General features: G+C 34.5%; 1 protein-coding gene across 1 annotated transcript; it reads left to right on the top strand.

The window, feature by feature from the left end:
- Positions 1-1,047: 1,047 nt before the first annotated feature.
- Positions 1,048-19,829, top strand: LOC132295320 (phosphoglucomutase, cytoplasmic). Its single transcript, XM_059793535.1, has 19 exons — positions 1,048-1,178; positions 1,297-1,393; positions 2,165-2,246; positions 6,378-6,433; positions 9,055-9,168; positions 9,305-9,367; positions 13,749-13,868; positions 13,967-14,067; positions 14,532-14,591; positions 14,693-14,792; positions 14,912-15,069; positions 15,154-15,249; positions 15,526-15,589; positions 15,674-15,755; positions 15,866-16,041; positions 16,134-16,210; positions 18,912-19,044; positions 19,253-19,369; positions 19,459-19,829. Exons 2-19 carry the CDS (start codon positions 1,313-1,315, stop codon positions 19,528-19,530), a joined length of 1,752 nt encoding a protein of 583 aa, XP_059649518.1. The 5' UTR covers positions 1,048-1,178; positions 1,297-1,312; the 3' UTR covers positions 19,531-19,829.
- The last annotated feature ends 2,063 nt before the right edge of the window (positions 19,830-21,892 follow it).

The following is a 21,892-nucleotide window of genomic DNA, read 5'->3' on the forward strand; positions in this document are numbered from 1 at the left end:
GGATAATTCAATTTGAAATTTATTCCGTTTTAAATTTTAAATTGGTCCAATCAAACACTGGAATAGTTATAACATTCTATTCATACACATTTCATATTTACAACCAAACAATAGAATGAGAATGACCATTCTATTCCATTTCTATTGTCATTCTATTCCCAATTGCATTGTATTTCATTTCATTCCTACACACCAAACGCAACATAAGTGTAGTGATACTCGCACCGATTTGTTGTAGTTTATTTATTTATTAAATTTTTATTTTTATTTTTATTTTTTTTCTGGCAATGGTTAGTAGTTAGCTATTTGGGGGAGGGAGAATTGAACCTAAGATTGATTTGTTGCATTGAAATACTTAATGAAAGTTTCGTACAAGTAAGTGGAGGGTTCTATTTTTTTATTTGTTATATAGATGAACTCATTAAAATTAATAAAATAAATAAGTTTGGTAATTCACTGCAACAAATCGGTACAATAATCACTAAATCATAATAAAAAAAATAAGTATTAGGAAGGTAAATAATATACCAACTAAATAAATTTTTTTTGGGATAGTCCATCAATTAGGTCTACTAATATAAGAAAGTAATAATATAAAAAAATAAATATTTTTGTAACTAAATCGTCTAGGCTCCCACCATCCTTGGATAAAAACAAATAAATAAGTAAAAAAAAAAAAAAAAAAAAAAAAGAAGGTATGAGTGTACCCATTGATTGAGATACATGACTAGTAGATAATTTTTTTTTTTTTAATCCTCATGACTAGTAGATACATTGAGAGTACAATAAACTAGTCCAAACATACAAATCTTTGAAGTAATAGATAGACAGCTCACCACCAAAATTTGTGAGACATATGTCATGTGAAGCAAAGAGAATAATAATAAAAATATAACCACGGAAGGGAGAGAGCTAAGACCGGAGATCTGACCCACTACCACCGTGTGAAGAGATCTGACCCACTACCACCGTGTGAGAGATCTGACCCACTACCACCGTGTGAAGCGCTCTCCGTTAGCGGTCTATTCCTGACGTTTAATAGGTACGTGCGGCTTAAAAATTCTCAGATGCCTAATCAATTCGAATAAACCTCATCTCCAGAATCTCTCTCTTTATAACATCGTCGCGTAGTTCTCTCTCACACAACCCTCATTTCCTCATTTTTCCTGGCTTTCACTGTAAACCTTTTTTCTCTCTACTCTCTCTCTATATATTTATTCATATATACATGCATACTACTCTTTCGGTTTATGATCCATCTATTTTCTGATTCGGAATTTCTGCTAATTTTTTCAGTTACGAGTACGAAGAAATGGTGATGTTCAAGGTTTCTCGCGTTGAAACCACTCCTTACGAGGGCCAGAAACCGGGGACTTCTGGTCTCAGGAAGAAGGTAATTCAAGATTTTTGTGTATAAATTTGTTTTTCTTTTCACTCCACCTGGATGTGTTTGATCTTCAATTCTTATCAATGTATATATAGTTCGTTCTGTTTGATCTGTCAGATTAGTTTCAAACTGCTGATTTTATGAAGTTTTGATTGTTGTTATTGAATTCGGGCTGTACTTTTGCGTCATGTGCCTGATTTTTAGAAGTTCAGTTGAAATTCACTGTCTCAGCAATTTATCTTCTTCAATTATGGATCTGATGACTATGCTATCAGTTGATTAGATCTTGTTTATAATACAAAGGAGTTTATAATACAAAGGAGTGCTGTAAATAGTTTATAGATCAGTGAGTCTTGTGTCGAATTGATGCGTTATATATATTTTTGTATGTGTGAGATCCAAAAAATGTTTCCCTTGTTATATATTTTAATATCATCATACTTGTATGGCAATAAAACATTGATTGATTATTTTGTTGAAGCATTTTTAATCTAGACCACACTGTCTTGTAGTTTACTGTTAAAGAGCTACTGTATATTACCTAATTTCTAGTGAATCTATCAATCTATATACTGGTTTCAAATTGTGATACTTGACATACTCCTGAAATCTCAAATGAAACCTATTATCTGAAAGCATTTTCGGTAGATTTGTTAGCCATTGCGGAGAGAGAGGATGTTTCATTAGGTTTCGTATGTTGGAGGAACATTCTATTGTTGGTTGCTAGAATGTTATCGTTTTAGTCTAATATATATGATGCTGGCTGGATATTTTCAGGTAAAAGTATTCAAGCAACCCAATTACTTGCATAACTTTGTTCAGTCATCCTTCAATGCTCTCTCAGCCGAAAAAGTCAGAGGTAGGGATAATGTTTATTTTTTTGCCATTCTGTGGCTTACCTTTATGTTTTACAAGGTATTTTTATTTCTTCTTGTGCAATGAAATGAATTCAGAGTATACTTCAAGTATATAATTCAAAGTCAAAAGTTATACAAGTTCCTGTAAATCCATAGTTTCTTAAATGTTTTCCTCCAAAATATATCTTAAGGCAATGTCCTTTACCTAAATCCAGGGATTAGTAACAACCTGCAACAGATGCTTCGCATCAACTGTTTCTATCAGTGGTAGCCTTGTAGGAAAGTATACCTCTCTTGATGCATTTTCTGTTGACAAAGAACTTGCTTATAAACTTATTTCCAGAGAGATGTACCGGTTTAATCAGTCAGAATATGCATTGTTTTCCTCTGTTTGAAAATTTCCTATCACCATGCTACCATGTGTTACCAGTTTCATTATATCAACATTGGTTATGACATTGTGCCGAGTATCTTCTGCAGCTTTCTTATAGTGAGTATAGAAAAAATTATGTTGGTAATTGAATACGCGTGGAATGTTTTTATTGCACCACCATCTTTTTATTCACTTAGATATTTAAGATACCTTCATATTATTTTCTCTTTGCTTGAACATTGTGTTATTCACTGTTTTCCATGAAATAATACTAATCTTTGAAGGACCATCAATTCCATTTCTGACCTACGTTTAGGTTCTTGATATTTATTACTGACTCACTAAGAAATGACAGCTTACAAGGATTGCTGAACTCCATAGTCTACAGAGATTCAGAAAAAGTAAAGAAAAACAATTGCACAGAGATCTTTTGGCTGTTTATTGTCTACTTGCATCTGTTGTTGAACTATTTCTTTGGTTTTGAACTTTTGGTAACAAAATGTATAAACTTCTTGAAATATAAAAAAATTGAAGAAATAAATTAAACATGAAAAACACAAGGATGTAATGTGGTTAGGCCACTATGGCCTACATCCATGGCACAAAAAACCCAAAGGATTACATCACTTTCATTATAATCTCTCTTAATATTGTTTACAATGAGCACCTCTATTTATAGGCGATGAAAGCAAAGTGATAAATATGGAAAATACATTGATGGAGGATTCCTAAAATCAGTCCCATAAATCACTCCAATCAATATTCTTTCTTAGGCTAAAATCACTCCTATGATTTTCCCAATAAAACTAACTTAGTGAAGCCCTATCAACCACTTTTGTACCTTGTGAATCCTTTTTCATCTCCTTTTCCCAACATTTTTCTGCATTTCTTTTTATCCGTTTGGTGCTTTCAACTTGAACCAAATCACTCCTCCATCCTGGGCCTTACATGAGTATTCTTACACACATGTAAAATCAATTCATTGAAAATATTGTTTTAAAAGATATTTCTGTTCCAATTATTTTTACAGGATTATATTTTATTTATAAAACAAGGATTATATTTTTGAATATTAAGCTGGGATTTCAGTATGCTTAGTTCGGTACGAAGGAAAAAATTTAGATGGAAGGGAGAGAAGAAGGGATGGATGAGACATCCCCTAGAGAAGAGATTGTGTCGTTCCCTATTTTTGTTTGGTTGGATGGAAGAGAAGAGAATAAGCTCACAAATTACTATGTTCATTAGGAGAGAAGGGAAGAGAGAGTTTTAAATGTTTTTATCATTATACCCTTCACTATCTATATTATTTTAATTTATGAGGTTAGTATTGTAATTTAAAACTTGTATGATAGCCCCAGTTGTCTTCCCTCCTCCCTTCCACCCATATTTGGAGGGATGAAAATTAGTAAAGGAGGAAGGACGGCTCATCCATCCTATTATCCTTTTTCTCCTTGTCTCCTCTCTACCGAACAAAGAAAGTTTGTTTCTTCCTTCCTATCATCCCTTACCCCTCTTCCTTCCTTTCTACCGAACAAAGCATTAAAGAAGAACGTTTATATATTCAGCTGAACTCAAAGGAAAGAATAGAGTGTCTTTCTTGTCGTGCTGATTGTAATGACATGGGCATTTTCTAGGTGCTTGTTTACTGTTGACATAGAGATTGATGGCTATGATCACCTCGAGAGCAGCTGTGTCATATATTATGATCTGGTAACACTAATATGCAATGGATAAAGTGGAGGGTTTCTTTTGTAGTGTCAAGGCAAATATATCACTTAAAGGATATTTATAGAAAGATAGTTATATGCTTTATTGTCCAGAATATTGATTAGCTAAAGGATGTTAGGATGTATGAGTGGTAGGAAAATTGCCATAAGAAGGGAAGGTATGCTTAATCCTGTCAACAATACTCAAATAGTTATATGCTTTGTTTTTGTTTATTGAAGTGGGTCAATAATTTTTCTTAAGTAACCTGTGTCTTTTTCTTTGCTTTTAGTTTGGCCCCTGATTTATTGAAATTAGCAACTAGTGTATGGAATCCAAATAGCTATAGATATCTTTGTGGAGGAATGGGTTTATATCCATCCTTACCAGTTTCTTGAGTGAATGCTTTTCTTCTCTCTCTCTAATCAGTAAACTTGTAGAGTGCATATCTGACAGTAAAGAAGTACTAATTATAGATATACTTGTGGTACTTTGAAACTGATTAATCATTGGCTAATATACAATGCATCAACTAATTCCATGATTTCATCCGTATCGGCAACCTCTGCAAGTTATGTTCTTATTCTCCCGTATGGTAGCTTTTCAAAATTCACCCATCTATTGTTCTATTTTACTTTTTGGTGATCCTTATTGTCTGAATCCTCTAGACATTTTGTTGAAGGATGAATTATCTGATCTATGATATCCTTAATTAGAGACCATTTTTCGTTGATTAAATTGTTTCTTTCTTTTACCGAAAGTTAAGGTTTATATTTTCTAAACTTCGACTTTGATTTTGTTTAGAGTAAATTTCTCAATAATACTTCTCAATATAATTAAATTTAATTGAATACATAATAATATATATTTATATATATTTGTAATACAGATGCAAAACAAGCAGTTAAATTGACGCTTTGAGAAAATTTTACTCTTCACAAAAATGTTTGTATATATTAAACTATCGGTCATGTTCACCAAAATTTCAAGAGTAAAAAATATAGCATATAAAGTTTGATACATCAAAACATGTTTTATTCATATTCTTTTGGGAATTTGATAATCTGGAATTGAAATTCACAGCGATTTTTCTCCAATTCCTGACCCATGTTACATGGTATGCTGTATATGTATCATTTTAAGGAGGCAGCATACACTATCACATAAATGTATATTTAATAGCATGCTTTAAGAGCTTGATCTTTGTGGCCAAGAGCACCTGGAGCAAGGCACCTGATATAAATTTATATGCTGCTAGGTTTGATGACCTGAATAGGAACATTATGTTCTTTTAATTATCTTATCATTTACTAATGGCATGATTGTTTCAGCTTCTCTTTGCTTTGTGGTTCATGGTTTCATAGTTGGCACCAAAGGTTGCACTGCTGTAATAGTTAGAGGCCTTCTATAGATGGTAGAGGTATACTTAGGTATGCATAGATTGGTGGTGCAATGGTTATGATGTAATTGTGGTAATGGTAGTAATGAAAAATGTTTTTGAGAATCTGGGGCTCTTGATTTTTTTGAGACAAGGTATTTTGTGGCGGTTGAGTTTTGGGTAAGACGTGGCAAGGATATACAAGTTTGGAGATAAGACATGGTCCCAGGTTATACATTCTATCAGATCCAACTGAGGTTTTACTGGTGGAAATTATATTATTGCTGGCACAAGTAGTCATAAATTAAGAAAGTAAATAATTACAATATGTAAAAAGAATCAAACAGATTGCATGAGCTAGCTGGACCAATGCTGGGGTCCGTGGTTAGTGTTTTACCTATCGCTGCATAAAGTGAAGAGAATACGGAGAGGTCTTGCCACTTTTACTCTTGGTACAATAATCTTTTGTCATAGGTGGGAACCTTCTAATATTTCCATCATTAGAAATGCTACTCAGAGCTGCTTATTAACTGTATTGATTTCCTTCTGGAAATTATTGTCGAGACTTCCTCTCCTTGCTTCATTTTTCAAATGATTAATTTTTGACTTAGATAATTACTGCTCATTGGATTATTTTATTTTTAAATTTTTTTTGTAACGGCATTTTCATTGATGCAGGTGCTACCCTTGTTGTTTCTGGTGACGGTCGCTATTTCTCAAAGGATGCCATCCAGGTACTTCATATAGAACACCACCATCACCCCCCACCCCAAACAAAACTGAGAAATTGTTACTGAAATCCCTGCTATACAAATATGATTTTCTTGTCAGTACATTGCTTAATTTCATGACATGTTATTGCATTGTCAACTTCTAGTGATATCTTGGTTGTTACTGATCATTGACTGAAGAGGCAATTTAATTTTCAACAGAGTAGGATTTTATTTTTCTTTGAAGGGCTTACTTCTTTGTTGAGGAGGTTAACATATAGGAAAATTGCAGATTAGTTTATATTTCTTTTGCAACGACCAATAAGTCTTATTAAACATGTGTTAAAAAAAAAAGGTCCTATTAAACTTTAAAACTTTATTAGGAACAGAATCTTACTTCAATAAATATCTCCAATGAAGTTCAAAATTCTATTAACAATGAAAATTTTCCAGTATTGCCTTTTCTTGTTGAAATAACTTTAATTTCCTTTTATTATTAAAATACTAATTATACCCTTTGCCTCCAATTTGTAACTAATATCAGTTTACAATAACAATGAAAAAGTGGCCTTTGCTAGCCCTTGAAGTTGGCTTATTCCTCAGGCCCTTGCAGATCCGCTCGCTCAATATCAAAGTTAAATAAAGTTGTCTTAGTAAATAGCCAGCTGCCTAATAGAGTGAATTCTAGAATGCCTTGCCACACCAACACAATTCCAATTTATTTATTTTTTGGGTTAATTATGCTGACACTCCTGTGATAAGCCTTAACATGTGTATATGTCCTTGATTATCTTATTCTCCATTTCCAATAAAGGATGAAAAATTGGAAGGAAAGGAATGCAGGAGAGATGAAAAACATGTCTACGGGGAAAAAAGAAGGATCTTCTTTTGTTTTTGTTGACAGGAATATGTATATATTCCTTATATATATATTTTTAATTTGTGATCAACTAAAAATCTAAAATGAAGATTTTAATATTTCGGACAGACCTGATTATGGACCCATAAAATCAGGCTCGGAGATTAGACCCAAGTTTTGCCAGTGCATAGACAAAGTGATTTAGGGTTCACCGTTCATGGTTTGTGGTGGAACTCGATGTACTTAAATTGTCTCCAGAATCTGGGACTATGCAAGTATTGGTTATAGGGAACCAATTTTTAATCATTGAATTACCATTCTCCAATGATTTGATTAACAGCAGACATCGTAGAATCATATATAGGAAGATAGGTTGTAAGATGCACCTTTTGACCTTTAGCTTCTTGACTGCCCTATCTATTACAATGAATAGAGGAAGGCATCACTCTTATAGCTGTAAGAGGAGTGACTTAAGAGTGCACTCTATTGTTATGTCAAAGTAAGTAGAGTGGGGCTGAAATTGCATGTCTTTGTAAAGGGAATCGATTTGGTGACAAAAGGTTTAAAAAAAATTATTGTTGCAGATTCTAGTCTTACTCCTTAGATCTTGCATTTGGACCACCATAAAATCTTAACGTTTGGTGGAGTTACAAAGCATAGAAACACCTTGGCTGTTCCACTCTTGGGCCATAGACATCATCGGACATTCTGATTAAAGCCAAATTGACAGGCTACGTGAAAGGGGTCTCTTTGGTCCTTTTTTCTCCCCTTGGCAAACGAGGGGGAGGGGGGACTCAAACACAAGCACACCCGCTTGGGGAGCTGGGCGTTCAACCAACTAGGCCACTCAGTAATGCTCCTTTGGTCCTTTCAGCATGCAAGAATACTTTATTTTTAATTACTTTTATTGGTCTCCTGGGGCGAACCGTAAACTCGGACGTCTTGGGTTCGACTCTCACAGCAAACTTGGCTTCGGGCCATGTCCCATGTTTTGAGACCTTCCACGGAAGAGGTGTCGTCATAATCATCTTTGCTATCATCATTGGAATCTTCTTCTTGTGTCTGTTCTTGATTTTTCCCAGTAGGTGCAACCACATGCTCTGCCTGCCCTAGAATAAAGATAAAGGGCCCTTAATCTTTGTTGCAATTTGGGCTAAAATATTCGGAACATTCATCTTGGGATAGGTTCATGTCAGTTTGGTTGACCTAACTCAGCATTTACGGTGGGTTGTAGCTTCCAATTTTTTGATGGGCCCAAGCTTGAGTTGGGGGGTTCAATACCTTAATTAAGTTTGATTTAGCTGGGTTGAGTCATCAGGATCTTATCTGGTCTATTTATTTTCTTTGGGTATGTAAGAGCACCTGCACCCAACTCAATCCACTAGCCCTCAACCTCCCGTGTAAAGGACAGTGGTGGAGTAAATATTTACATGTATCCGATGAAGTATGTTCTTACATTCTATAGCTACTCTTATGGAGTAGAGTAAATAGCAAATGTGGTTGATTATATGGTATCACTCTTGCTTTATAAAGGTTATCCCATTATCATGATGCATAAAAAAACAAATCGTAGGCATAATGGCCTAGAAAGAGACAACCCAGAAACTTAAGGTGGAGTTATTTTATTTCTTGTTGTGCCTGGTTATAGGTTAGGTTTGGGTTTGATCACGCCCTTCAGTTCCATTTTAACAGACCTTTGTTACCTTAAATACTGGTTGTTGCCTTTACATACAGGTTATTGACCTTGTCATATGATCTACTTATTCTGTTTTGTAAAAACTGGCAGATTATAATTAAGATGGCAGCTGGAAATGGAGTACGACGCGTTTGGGTTGGTCAGAATGGGTTGCTCTCCACTCCTGCTGTATCAGCTGTTATACGTGAACGAACTGGTTCGGATGTAAGATAATCTGCTTTGAATTGCTACCTCTAGATGTGTTCTGGAGTTCTCTTTTCATTATTACTGTGAATTCTTCCTACTTAACATTAAAAAGCAAGTCAAAACCCATTATGATCTTTTGTAAATTTCAATACAGGGATCTAAGGCAACAGGAGCATTCATTTTGACAGCAAGTCATAACCCAGGTGGTCCCAATGAGGTACCAGCTATGTTCACTTCTTTCATTAATTTTTATATTGACGAAAATTGTACATTTCTGGTGATCCATGATTTTACATTTTTTGGCTTCTTTTATTTATTTTTATTTTTGATTTTTGATTTTGTCATTGGTGGTGGAATGCATCACTTGCATTTAGCACCTTCTCTCACAATATGTTATGGATTTTGGATTAAGCTATGCAAATATTGTCTATTCAAAATCTTGAATGTCGCATTGATTGAAAACAATGGCTCCATGTTAATTCACAGCTGGCAGAACAATTTCTGTTATATAATTCTCTGGGGCTTACATTTTGTACAAGATGCCTCTGTTAATTTGCTTTCCATGTTATCTGCAAGTTGGATAACAGATTAATGGGCTAGATTTTATTTCTTAAAGTAGACTTCATAACATCAGCATGCACTTACATTCTTTGTTGGCCAAGTTATGTAATTGCCAATATGCACTGAAGATGTTCACTTCTAATTTTTGCTTGAAAACCTCTGTTGGATGTTCCTAGTTACTTCTAAAGTTTGATTTGTGTGTGGTATGAAATATTTTTATACTGGATTCATTTAGTTTAAGATCTTACACGCCCATTTTCTTTTTTGAATTAGAAAAAGTGGGGCGATAAAAGGCAAATAAAGTTATGAAGGAAGGGGCTTTTTGTTCGGAGAAAGGGAAGGGTCTTCATATTGTGGCCCAAGCACTTTTGAGTTTTTGTCAATTGCCAGTTTTCAAGTAATTAGAAAGCAGATTTTTTTTTTTTTTTTTTTCCTCCTTGAAAGGGACATGAAAACATTCTAAATCTGAAGAGAGGGAGTCAACCGAACAAAGCCAATGGAAAGAATAGGTACTAGCTAAAATCGTTACAAATTCATGACCTGAAAGTTTGTTGAAGCAGAATTCAGCTAAAAAGTATTTGCTAAAGTTTTCTCTGACAATCTTTTGTTACCAGAATTTTCAAGTTTCTTTCAGTCCAAAATAATGATTTATTGTATAACAGGTATGGTATCATTGTTTTAGTAAATGTGACTGATGCAGTAATTATGGCCTGGTTAGAGAATACACTTCTATTTAGGAAGCCTAAAACTAAGACTATGGGCCTCATTCCATATAATTCATACCACGTTTTAGCTTTTAATTAGAGAACCTTGAAAACTATGTAAGGCCTTCTCCTAGTGTATTATGTTCTCTGATAGCACCTACAGACACAAAGTCTGCATACCGAAACAATTCAGGTTACAGGCGACATAGGTCCATATATTCCAATTCATAATCTTGGCTCATTGAGGTTCTAAATTTGACTTAAGTTGAAAGATGTACTTTTTTAGCAAAAGACATGAATAAAGTCATTCTAAAAAATAGAAGACATGTATAGGGTGATGTCTATTCAATGTTTCCTCTTTATCAGTCATCTGCTATGTCATATTTCATTGCCATCAATTTATCCACCTCCACAGTTTTTCTAATAATCATACTGAGGTTCATTCTATGAATTCTTTTTCCCCAATATATCGTGGAAAATTTTCATTTTTAGGCACCAAACGTGGTTGAAGTTTCATTTTTATTAACAAGTTACACATATGGTACAGGAAGGAATCTAGGTTAGCATGCTGTGATGAATATGTATTGGAGTGAGCTTTTCCTGGAAACTCTTTTGGTGTCACCTCCTGCACTCCTTACTTGTTGTGCTTATCTTTTGTCTGTTTTTTTTTTTTTTTATTTGTTCTTTTTCATATCAAGACAATTGATGGGAACTCCTTTTCCTTTAAACTTACCAAATTGACCATCTAGGTTTCTTTTCATCTCCCTTGGTTTGTATGAAAATTTTTGAAAACACTTTTCATCATTCTACTCCATAAGTTTTCTAAGTATGAAGAAAGCCCGACTGCATATCTCCCTTACATGAAGGCTCAAGCTTTAATGGTTTTATTTGAGATCTGAGTGCCTCTCATGGTTTAAATGAGATTGATCCTAGGTTAATTGGAATACCAGAAGCTGAATACCACCTCTCTTTTCTTGAACTTATGCTGATAGTTGAACCTCTTAATCTTCTCCATAGTTATATAGTTGAGATAATCCTCCAGGCATTTCCATTTTGGCATATTATCTAGGCCTAATGCCCTTTCCTAATGTAGTCCTCACAAAAAATTTGGCCCTAAAGTCTGGAAGTCATTAGAACAATAATGCTTTCCTTATGCACGTGTGGGCCATTAAATAAGAAAATTGCAACTTATATATGTTGGATGTGGATATTGGTACATGACAAGACAATATCTCTTGTGGTTTCAAACTCATATATTATCATAGCATATTGCAAAATATTTTTTTATGTTAATGGATATACCAATTAAGGATATGTCATATATATTTGAGTAAAATTTTAATTTTATTGACAAACAAGACTTGATATATATTGCACAATGCGTTGCAAGATCATTTGACTATTACTGAAATTTTTAAAGCTTTTTTTAGCCTTAATAGTTCTGTTTGGATATGTTCAAAGAAGACTTTTTAATGTGCGAGTTAGAAAGAGTGACATAGTTCACATTGAGGGTAATACTAGGGGAAGAGGATGGCCAATGTTAATGTGGGTAGAGTTAGTAAAGAATGATACGATAACACATGTATTAGCCGTATGAATATTAATTTCAAAATTCAGTTATTTACTAGATTCTTGCTGATTGTGATTTGACTTTTTGTTGTTTTAGTTATTCCTTATAGTTTATATTCAATCACACGATTACATAAGCATGAGACTGAGTTTTTACATGAAAAACCATAACAGGGAAAAATCACGAGATCTCATTCAGCAATAAATGATCCACTATGAGAAACAGGTTACAAATAGGTTGCAGTTCCCACACCCCAGAATCCCTAGTTACCTCTTGACACAGACTGTAGGCAAATTGACACTCAAGAGTCTCAGGTCCTTGATCTACTCCATTAACAAGGCTTGCTTCAGGCAATCTTCTTGTTCATGGCTGTCCAAATCTTCTGCTCAATATTCTGATCGGTTGAATTAATTTTCCTCAAAAATTTGATTATCTTCTTTTTTGTTGATCACTCAATTGCATATGATGAGGCCTAAAGGAAACCCTAGATTTTGAGTAAACAAAGGTTTTCTCTTCCTCAAGTAATTTCTCTCTTTAGATGATCAAAGGCTTGTGTCACACCCTAGACTAATTATAATCCCATACTTATAGCCAATATATATAGCTTACACGTTTTGCCAAGTTGAATCCTTATAGAAATCTGTTTTGAGTGTTTTTCTAATAATAAACTTTCGCTGGGTTCAGTCGATGGAGGCATCCATCGACACATATTGGAAACCTCTCCATCAATCGAGGCTTACTGTAGTTCAAAGAAAATTCTTGATAAAAATTTGACGGATCCACCAATCAATCAAAGTCTACCGGAGAATCATATGATACTAAACCATAGGGTTGATTATATTATGTTTTTGGTTTATTTGTGGATTGTATTTTTATATCTGATCTTTATTTGATATGTCTATTCATCTATCTAAATTTGACACACATTTGATGTTGATAGAGTTAGAAGTTTATGGTGAGTAGCGATTAGTGTTCATTATATGTTCAATGGCATGCATTTCATGTACCTATACACCACATGTCAAACACATTTATTTTATTTTACTCGATTAAAGTGTTATTTTAACTCAAAATTTTCATAATTTTTGCTATCACTATCCATATTTTTTCCTCCAAAAGTTGAGATAACAATATAAATAGCCTTGCATTTGTCGCTATTCCCATTTTTTTCCAACTTTTGATGAACTCATTGATATTTTATTCCTTGGTCTCACGTTTGTGTGAGTGTGTATGAGAGTGTGGGTGCAGTCATGTGCCTTCGCTAACCTTTTTTAGGATGAGTTTGTATGGCTGAATACTCTTCCAATATGTAAATTTAACTCCTTTGCCCACTTCCAGTATCCTTTATCTACTTTGTGTTGTCACAGCACAAGACTTCTAAGGTAGAATTGCATCACGTAATCTGGAAATTTACTTTTTTATTTACCTCACTCTTATTACTGTCTTGTTACAAAGAAAGGAAAGGGAGAAAAAAAAAAAAAAACGATAGAAAGAAATAAAAAGCTATCCAGAAAAAAAATTAAAATTCGAAACTGGGAGCTGTTAGTAGATGTCAACAATCCAAAATTGATGCATCAGGAAATAAACTGGAAAGACTAAGAAATGTTTGAAAGATAGAACCTCTATTCTGAGGAGAAAACAATGATGTTTGATTTGCCATTTGAGCAGTGAAATGGCAAGAATTTTCAATTAGAGTTTTCAGATAGCTAATCTCTGATTCTTTTTCTAATGCCTTTTTGTTTCCTATTTTTATTTTTATACAGGATTTTGGAATTAAATACAACATGGAAAATGGTGGACCTGCACCGGAGGGAATTACTGATAAGATCTTTGAGAACACCAAAACAATAAAGGAGTACTTGATTGCCGAAGACCTACCAGATGTATGACCTGCTTCCTAAGCTGTATAAATATTCCTAGGTTGCATTATGTTTCTTTACTGATTGCATGCTTATCTTATATTGGTTGATATATATTCCAGGTGGATATCTCTGCAATAGGCATAACAAACTTTGCAGGACCAGAGGGGCAATTCGACGTAGATGTTTTTGATTCAGCTAGTGATTATGTGAAATTGATGAAGTATGCTATCTTCACAGGATCAACCTAAAGTTCTCACATTTATATGTTGAATAATGCTTATCTATGTTGCTAAAAGATGGTGACTGGTGTATTGCACTCCACAGTTTGTAACATTTTCCCTTTTTGTTCCTCTTTTCTAACTGTTCTGTATGTTTTTATTGCCAACTGATGATTTGGGGTGTTATATATTATTGTTCCATTATTATGTGTACTATTTGCTTTTTATGATATAGACAAATTTCTATTATTAGTATTATGCAACAACATATTTTGGTCCTGTTGGACCAGTAGTCATGATAATGAGTACATAAACTTGATGCAATCTGCTACTTTCTTCAATCTTTTGAGAAAATGTTAAGCAGTTATATTATATAGTTTTTTTCATAACAGTTTTTATTTTCTCTGTTTTAAATAAGAATATTAACATTTCATTCATTTAACAACTTGTGGTTGTTGATTCCCAGGTCAATATTTGATTTCCAATCTATCCAGAAGTTGATTACATCTCCAAAGTTCTCATTCTGGTAAGTAGATAGCATTTCATTTGGATCCAATATGTAATATTTTATTGTTGATGTATTTTTTCACATATACTGAATGCTTTACTTCTGTGGTCATTTTTAAGTTACGATGCACTTCATGGAGTTGGTGGAGCGTATGCTAATCGTATATTTGTTGAAGAGCTTGGTGCGAAAGAAAGCTCATTACTGAACTGCACACCGAAGGTCTTCTCCCTTTTTTGTAAAATTAATATTTTTATTATAAAATTTTCCAGCTAAGTTAGTTTTGTGTACTGAATCCATATTTCTCTTTGTTGCTTTTATACATGACTTCATGAGAGCAGGAGGACTTTGGAGGAGGTCATCCTGACCCTAATCTGACATATGCAAAGGAGTTAGTTGCACGTATGGGATTGGGCAAGTCAAACACTCAAGAGGAGCCCCCAGAATTTGGTGCAGCTGCTGATGGTGATGCAGATCGTAACATGATCCTTGGTAAAAGGTAGCATCACAGCTGACTTCTGTTGAGTACAATTGAAAACTTTCAAGCACCTTAAGACATTTCTATCTTTTCTTGTGTTGTCAGGTTTTTTGTTACTCCATCGGATTCTGTTGCTATCATTGCTGCAAATGCTGTTCACTCCATACCTTATTTCTCTGCTGGTCTGAAGGGAGTAGCCAGGTTCTATAACTTCTTGCTCAGCTTCTTTTGTGGGTGTAGGTGTGAGTGTCTGCTTGTGAATGCGTGTGCACCTGTGTGGGTGGCAGATTCATGTATTTGTGCACACATGTTCAAATTTACTTCTATTATAGTTAATCATATCTTGTCAGGGCACTTGCATCCTATCTATTGTGCGGGCACATGTGCACCATCCTTTTGTATTTTCCATTTTATCACAAGTTACACTCAATACATTTCAATCTCATATTTTTTTTTTTTTTATTTTTCTGCCTGTAGGAGCATGCCTACATCAGCTGCTCTTGATGTTGTAGCTAAACATTTGAATTTGAAATTTTTTGAGGTACTCAGAGAGTAGTATATCTAATTATGGGTTCCTTTACAACTGTTGTCGAGGCATAATTTTGTTATCTATATTAAATGCCAGGTGCCCACTGGATGGAAATTCTTCGGTAACTTGATGGATGCTGGATTATGTTCGGTATGTGGTGAGGAAAGTTTTGGAACTGGTAAGATTTTATGCCTTCTTTCTTCAATATTTAATTTTGTTTATTTTATATGTGGAAACATTGAAACATTTGCACAAATTTTTTTTAATCATTGTTTTATCAATTGACAGGCTCAGACCATATTCGTGAGAAAGATGGAATCTGGGCTGTTTTGGCTTGGCTATCAATTCTTGCTTACAAAAATAAGGAAAACCTGAATGGGGGAAAGCTTGTGTCAGTTGAAGACATTGTTCGCCAGCATTGGGGTACCTATGGTCGCCACTATTACACCCGGTATGATTATGAGGTATGCATATTTAATTTTTCGATCCGTTTAATGGCAATAAGCATATTTGGTTAAATATCTTTCATTAATTTTAATTGTTTTGTTTCTTCAAGAATGTTGATGCAGGTGCCGCAAAGGAACTAATGGCATACTTGGTAAAGCTGCAATCTACCCTGAGCGAAGTTAACAAGTATGCTTCTCATATCTACTTTCATGAGCACGTTCTATCTGTTAATATTCAAGTTTCATTGATGCTATATCAAGTAATGACATGCTGTAATTACCTAAAGTTTTCTTTTGTACCTGTATGCGTTTATGTCTGTGTGCATGTGTGTCCGCTTGTGCATGTGGGCACTATTGAATGGTGGGTTCCATGTTGCTTAAGAGTTACTGATTGGAGCAGTTCCAGTCATGTCGGATATGCTTTTTACTTCCAATATATGCTAACTGGATGCGTAAAGTACCAATGTTGGCCACAGGACTTTAGGGTATAGATACAGGATATGCTCACCATGTCTGGTTGGACATACAGCTGGTGACTGGCGAGCATGTTTGATAATTCAAATATGTTACAATTGTAGATAAATCTTCCATCTTGTATTTCTTTTTTTTGCACAATTATTGCAGAATGAGTTTAGTACCCATATTGAACACATTGTTACATAGCTAACAGCCTAACACAATACTGCCTTGTGAATATTATAATATTAGAAAATTATGAATATTTAACGTGTATATGTATCACTCTGATTAACAGTTCTGTTATATGTTTTTATTTTTATTTTTTCTCAATTAGAATGTAAGAGTGTTGACTGGAAGATGAAAACCAATTATGTAGTTCATTTTACCTCTTTTGCTTTTGTCCATTTGTTGACTTGCCGTCTCCTTTGTTATTGGATTCACTTGGTGTCCTCTGTTGCTCTCTCTATTGATATATTTAGGTTCCGTTTGTCTTATATTTGAACTGATAGCCTCCATGACTCAATTGAAGTGGCTTACTTTGGAACATATCTATTTTTATTTTTAGATATTAAAAAATTAACTGCACAAGCACATATCACCGAACTCTGTTCTGCTAGAAATAAAGAATGTGTGTTACCAAGAGGTCAGAAATATATCTTCACTTTTTTTCTTTTTTCTTTTTTTTTGAAAGGTGAATATATCTTCACTTGATACAAAAAGAATGACGGTTCATTTGATCTTGATCCTTGTAGAGCGAAAGGGTGGATAGATTGAGTTCCATATGAAAAACCAGTTTGATTTGAAATAATAGGTCATTGAAACAAAAATAAACCCAAGTAAAGGAATCTCAAGAGATTCTCTTCCTTATAGCTCAATAGATCTTCATAAAATTTGAATTTTGGAACAGGAATATATATACTTATTCTATGAGACCCTGGTCTGAATCTCTCACTTTGGGTTCTTGAGATTGATAATGGTCCACTGCAGTTTGTGATTAAGGATTTTAATGAAATAAAATAAAAGTGGGCCTTTGGAGCCAAAACCAATATAGGACACTCAGAGAGAGGGGGAATAAAATAGTTTTTTAATCTTTATGTTAACATCTTCCACTCTCTGGGTGCTATCTGCATTAAGTCGGAAGAAGAAAGCATATACTTGGCTAGATCTTGTTATAGGGTAATCTCAAGGTTTGAGCAATTTGGCACTCATCCACGGCCAAGTCCGACCATGGGAAACCAAGGAGTCTCCAAACTGGAGATGACTAGATGACCCAAGCCCATCTGAGAGATCCTTTGGATATGTTTGGAATAAGATATCACGTCTTTATAAGAATTGCGACTCCTCTTTTTTATAGCTTGCCCGCAATGATACATATTTCTTTTTGTGCTTTTGTAAACTGCATATCAAGCTGTAGAAGTTGGTCACCGTTTCCGCTGAAACAATGATTCCACACAATAGATTAAAGGGGTAAGTCCAGCGAATATGGATATTGTTATTGGAAACATGTTTGAACTATATATTCTAGATTTTAGTTAACCTATTGTACATCAAAACTCTTTTTTCGTCACAGAACTATAGTAAAAGAAATCTTGATTGAATTTGACTGGTTTCAATTCCAAATATATTGTTTTGCGTTCACAGATAGCAATAGCAGTAATACAGACCAAAATTAAATGGATAGTTGGAGAACTCTTTAGAAAGGTTAGAATTTAGGGGTCATTGCATGGTGTAGTGGTAAAAGTACGGGTTGACAAATGTGAGGACGCAAATTCAGTGTAAAAAAATGCCAAATGTTAGGATTGTCCTTGGTCCTTTTGACTTTATATTGCCTTGAAACCCACTTTCAAACACAGCTTATTAATGTTCATTTTGCATTGTTAGAAATAGTCAAAAGTTTAAGTGTCATTGTTAATTATCTTCTACATGGAGATCATTATGCATGCTCCAAGACTATTCGTGGTCTGTGTATGTGTGGCCCTTGAAGATTAAAGGCCCTAACTGTTGTAGCCGGAGCCTGAACATGTGAATTATTGGTTGTCCTGCATGCATGGGTTGTGCAACTGGTGACCAATATTCTTATGTTTGTAATTCAAAGGAGAACTTTCTTAAGGGATGATTTGGCACATGTAGGGCTGCAAACCTTGGCCTGGGTATCCAAGTGATGAGGCTTGGGTTGGGGTTATAATTATTTTCTTTTTCTTTTTAATTCCCTATATATATGTGAAAGAGAATCGTCAAATTATTTATTGTAAAGAGAGGTTCCCTAGTCCCAATTTGCCCTTTTCGATTTGTTCTTTTTTATAACATTATTTTTTACTATTCATTTTTTTAGAACATTATTTTTTACTATTCATTGCATTGGTAACTGATTCTTTCATTTGGTATGTGTTGTTTTTAATATGCTCTTTCCTCATCTTTAAAACACGCAGGATTGTGAAGGGAATACGTTCAGATGTGTCAAATGTTGCTAGTGCTGATGAATTTGAATACAAAGATCCTGTTGATGGTTCCATCTCAAAGCATCAGGGAATCCGATATCTGTTTGAAGATGGATCGCGATTGGTAAGTGGGATCCTTTTCACCATTCATTGTTTAAAGTTGAGGGGTTTTTTTTTTTATTTATTATTTATTATTTTTTTATGTCGGAACGAAATTATTGCAATTAAGCTGTTGTGCAGGACTGCATTGACTACCAAACTTTACATGTTATGAGGAAATGTAAACGTATGCTCTCACTTATTCTCTGACATGTTTTGACACTGCATTCCAGGTTTTCCGTCTCTCTGGAACTGGCTCAGAAGGCGCAACCATTCGTCTCTACATTGAGCAATATGAGAAGGATTCTTCGAAGATCGGGAGAGATTCTCAAGAAGCACTGTCTCCTCTTGTGAGATATCTATGATCTTCCATTTCTCTTCATTACCACTTCTCTTGATCATTCTCTTTTTGTTAACTATATAGTGCATTTGGTAACAGGTGGAGGTTGCTCTCAAACTGTCTAAGATGGAAGAATTCACAGGCCGATCCGCCCCCACTGTTATTACATAAATACATACATCCACACGCAGCAACAGGTTGTATTCCTTTTCTATGTGGTAAATAAGTAATGTATCCATGTCAGGCTCTGTATCAGTAAGAGCCTCTCCAACCTAAAGTTTGTCATTTTGCAGCAGTAGTAATAGTCTCATGAGAGTACTGCGGACTAAAAATGTTTGCTAATAAAATTTTTGTTTGTTCAGAATAATTTGAATCTTTAAAAATTGCTTGACATTGATCTTCTTACGGTACAAGTTAAACTCATTTAATCAAGAAAAACATGAGCTTGATCAAGTTCATATTTTAATTTATTTTTATATTCTTTTGTATATAATTCAATTCAGATTTGCAAGGAACTTGCATTTTGAGTGAAGCGCCATATAGCATATTTTGTGATTTGAAAAAAAAAAAAATGAAAAGAAAGAACAATCTGTAACATTTCAGCCTCAAATCTAATTCTTAATGAATAACTTGCAATGTTTTGTGGCAGCGAATCGGTGTTTGGAGAAAATTTAGTACATGTCTTGAATTAAACTTCTTTCAATTTCGTATGCTCATCAATTTTGAGCTTTATTGTATCTTTATGCACGTTGATGTCATTACTGACCTTGGCGTGCTACCATAAAGATAAAGCATTGGGACGGATATAGGTGGGCGACTTTCGTACTATGTTGAACTTGACTCACATGGCGCCCGGAGATTCTTTGGTGCTATTTCACCTATGAATATTGGGTAAAAGTGCAAAAAACTCTCTTGAACTTTACTCTCCAAATAAACTCTTGAACTTTTTTTTATTACAAAAAGCCCCAAAGTATTCTCATATTTACAAAAAAAACCAAGGTGACACTGTTCCATGCTGTAAATTATAACTGTAATCCTAACCTTATATACAGTAAATAAATGTTTGTGTGTGTGTGTGTGTATATATATAACACAATACATATATACACATATATCTTCCAGTAACCATGTTAAAAAAAAAAAAAAAAAAAAAAAAAAAAAATCCATGTTCAAAACCCAAAACCCTAGCTGATTTGGGACCCGGTTTGGCAAATCAAACTAAACTAATCATAAAATCAACCTTAATTAAATCATTGACGGATTGAAACTTTGGATTTTGCTTTTGTCGTCGTTTTTCCTCCCTCGGCAGCCAAAGGGATGGCAACGGGGGCGGGTTTACCCTCTCCCGTCCCTGCCTAAAATCGAAAAAACGGGGGAACTTTTCACCCCATCCCCGTAACCGTTTAACATTTTTACCCTCGCGGGTACTCGCCTAACCCCGTTTAAGACCATAATTTAATTATTGTTGAAGCGGATTTGCTCTTTTTTTTTTTTTTTTTTTCCTCATCTTCAATTCTTCACCATTGCAACTTTCCTTTTAATAAAATTCATTTGTTACTTTAATATTGTTATATAGGGTACTTAATATATAGTGGGAAATATAGATACTAATGAAATAAGGGTACTTAAATAATTTGCCTTTCTAAACGGGGCGGGGTTTTTATTATATCAAACCATCCCTATCCAAATAAGCAAAACGGTCCCCCAAAACCGCCAAAAAGGGGACGGGGTGGGGCGGATAACTGCGGGGTGGGTCAAATTGCCATCCCTAGGCACCCATGACTGCCGGAATCCGTCGCTGCCATGATTGAGTTGTCCATAATTATTGGGTTTGAAGATTTGGGTAAAAAAGATTTGTTTGGATAATTGGAGGTGATGATGGGTTGGTATGGGCTGGGAAAAAAGTAACAAGCTTTGTTTTTCAATTAAAACCCCAAACCAAGACCACCAAATTCAACCACAAATCTGTCACCTAAGCTTTCATTCTCTGCCAAATTGTCATCTCTTTATGTGAATCTTCACTAGGGCTGCAAGTTGGGCTGGCCCAACCCAGCCCAATCCCAACCCAACCTCAACCTTAATCGGTTGGGCCAGCCCAAATTGTACCAAACATGGATTATGGTCAAAACCCAGCCCGAATATTTTCGAGTGGGTTGGGTCGGGTTGACAGGTTGAGTTTTTATTTTTATTTTTATTTATTTTTATGTTTCAAAAAATTATGTATATATTATATATATTTGATTATATTATTATTAAAAACAAAATTCTATTAGGGCAAATCATTTTAGCCTCCCAATCACCTCCATCTCTATTCTCGTTCTCAACTCTGAACTTGCCCCATCTCTCTTTCTCTCCAACTGCAAACTACAAAATCTACAAGAATCAAATCTTCAAAACCCATATATTTCAGTTTATCTATCAGTCTGCAAGAATCAAAAGTTCAAAACCTACTAACTATATCAAAACCCACATCAACATATCATTTCAAATTGTTCGAAAAATCAAAACCCATATCTTTCAATTTGCATCGCCC

Source organism: Cornus florida, unplaced genomic scaffold (assembly GCF_030987335.1).
Source record: "Cornus florida cultivar Cherokee Brave unplaced genomic scaffold, ASM3098733v1 CherokeeBrave_3.0.0_Hap2_Chr02, whole genome shotgun sequence".
Taxonomy (NCBI): Eukaryota; Viridiplantae; Streptophyta; class Magnoliopsida; order Cornales; family Cornaceae; genus Cornus; species Cornus florida.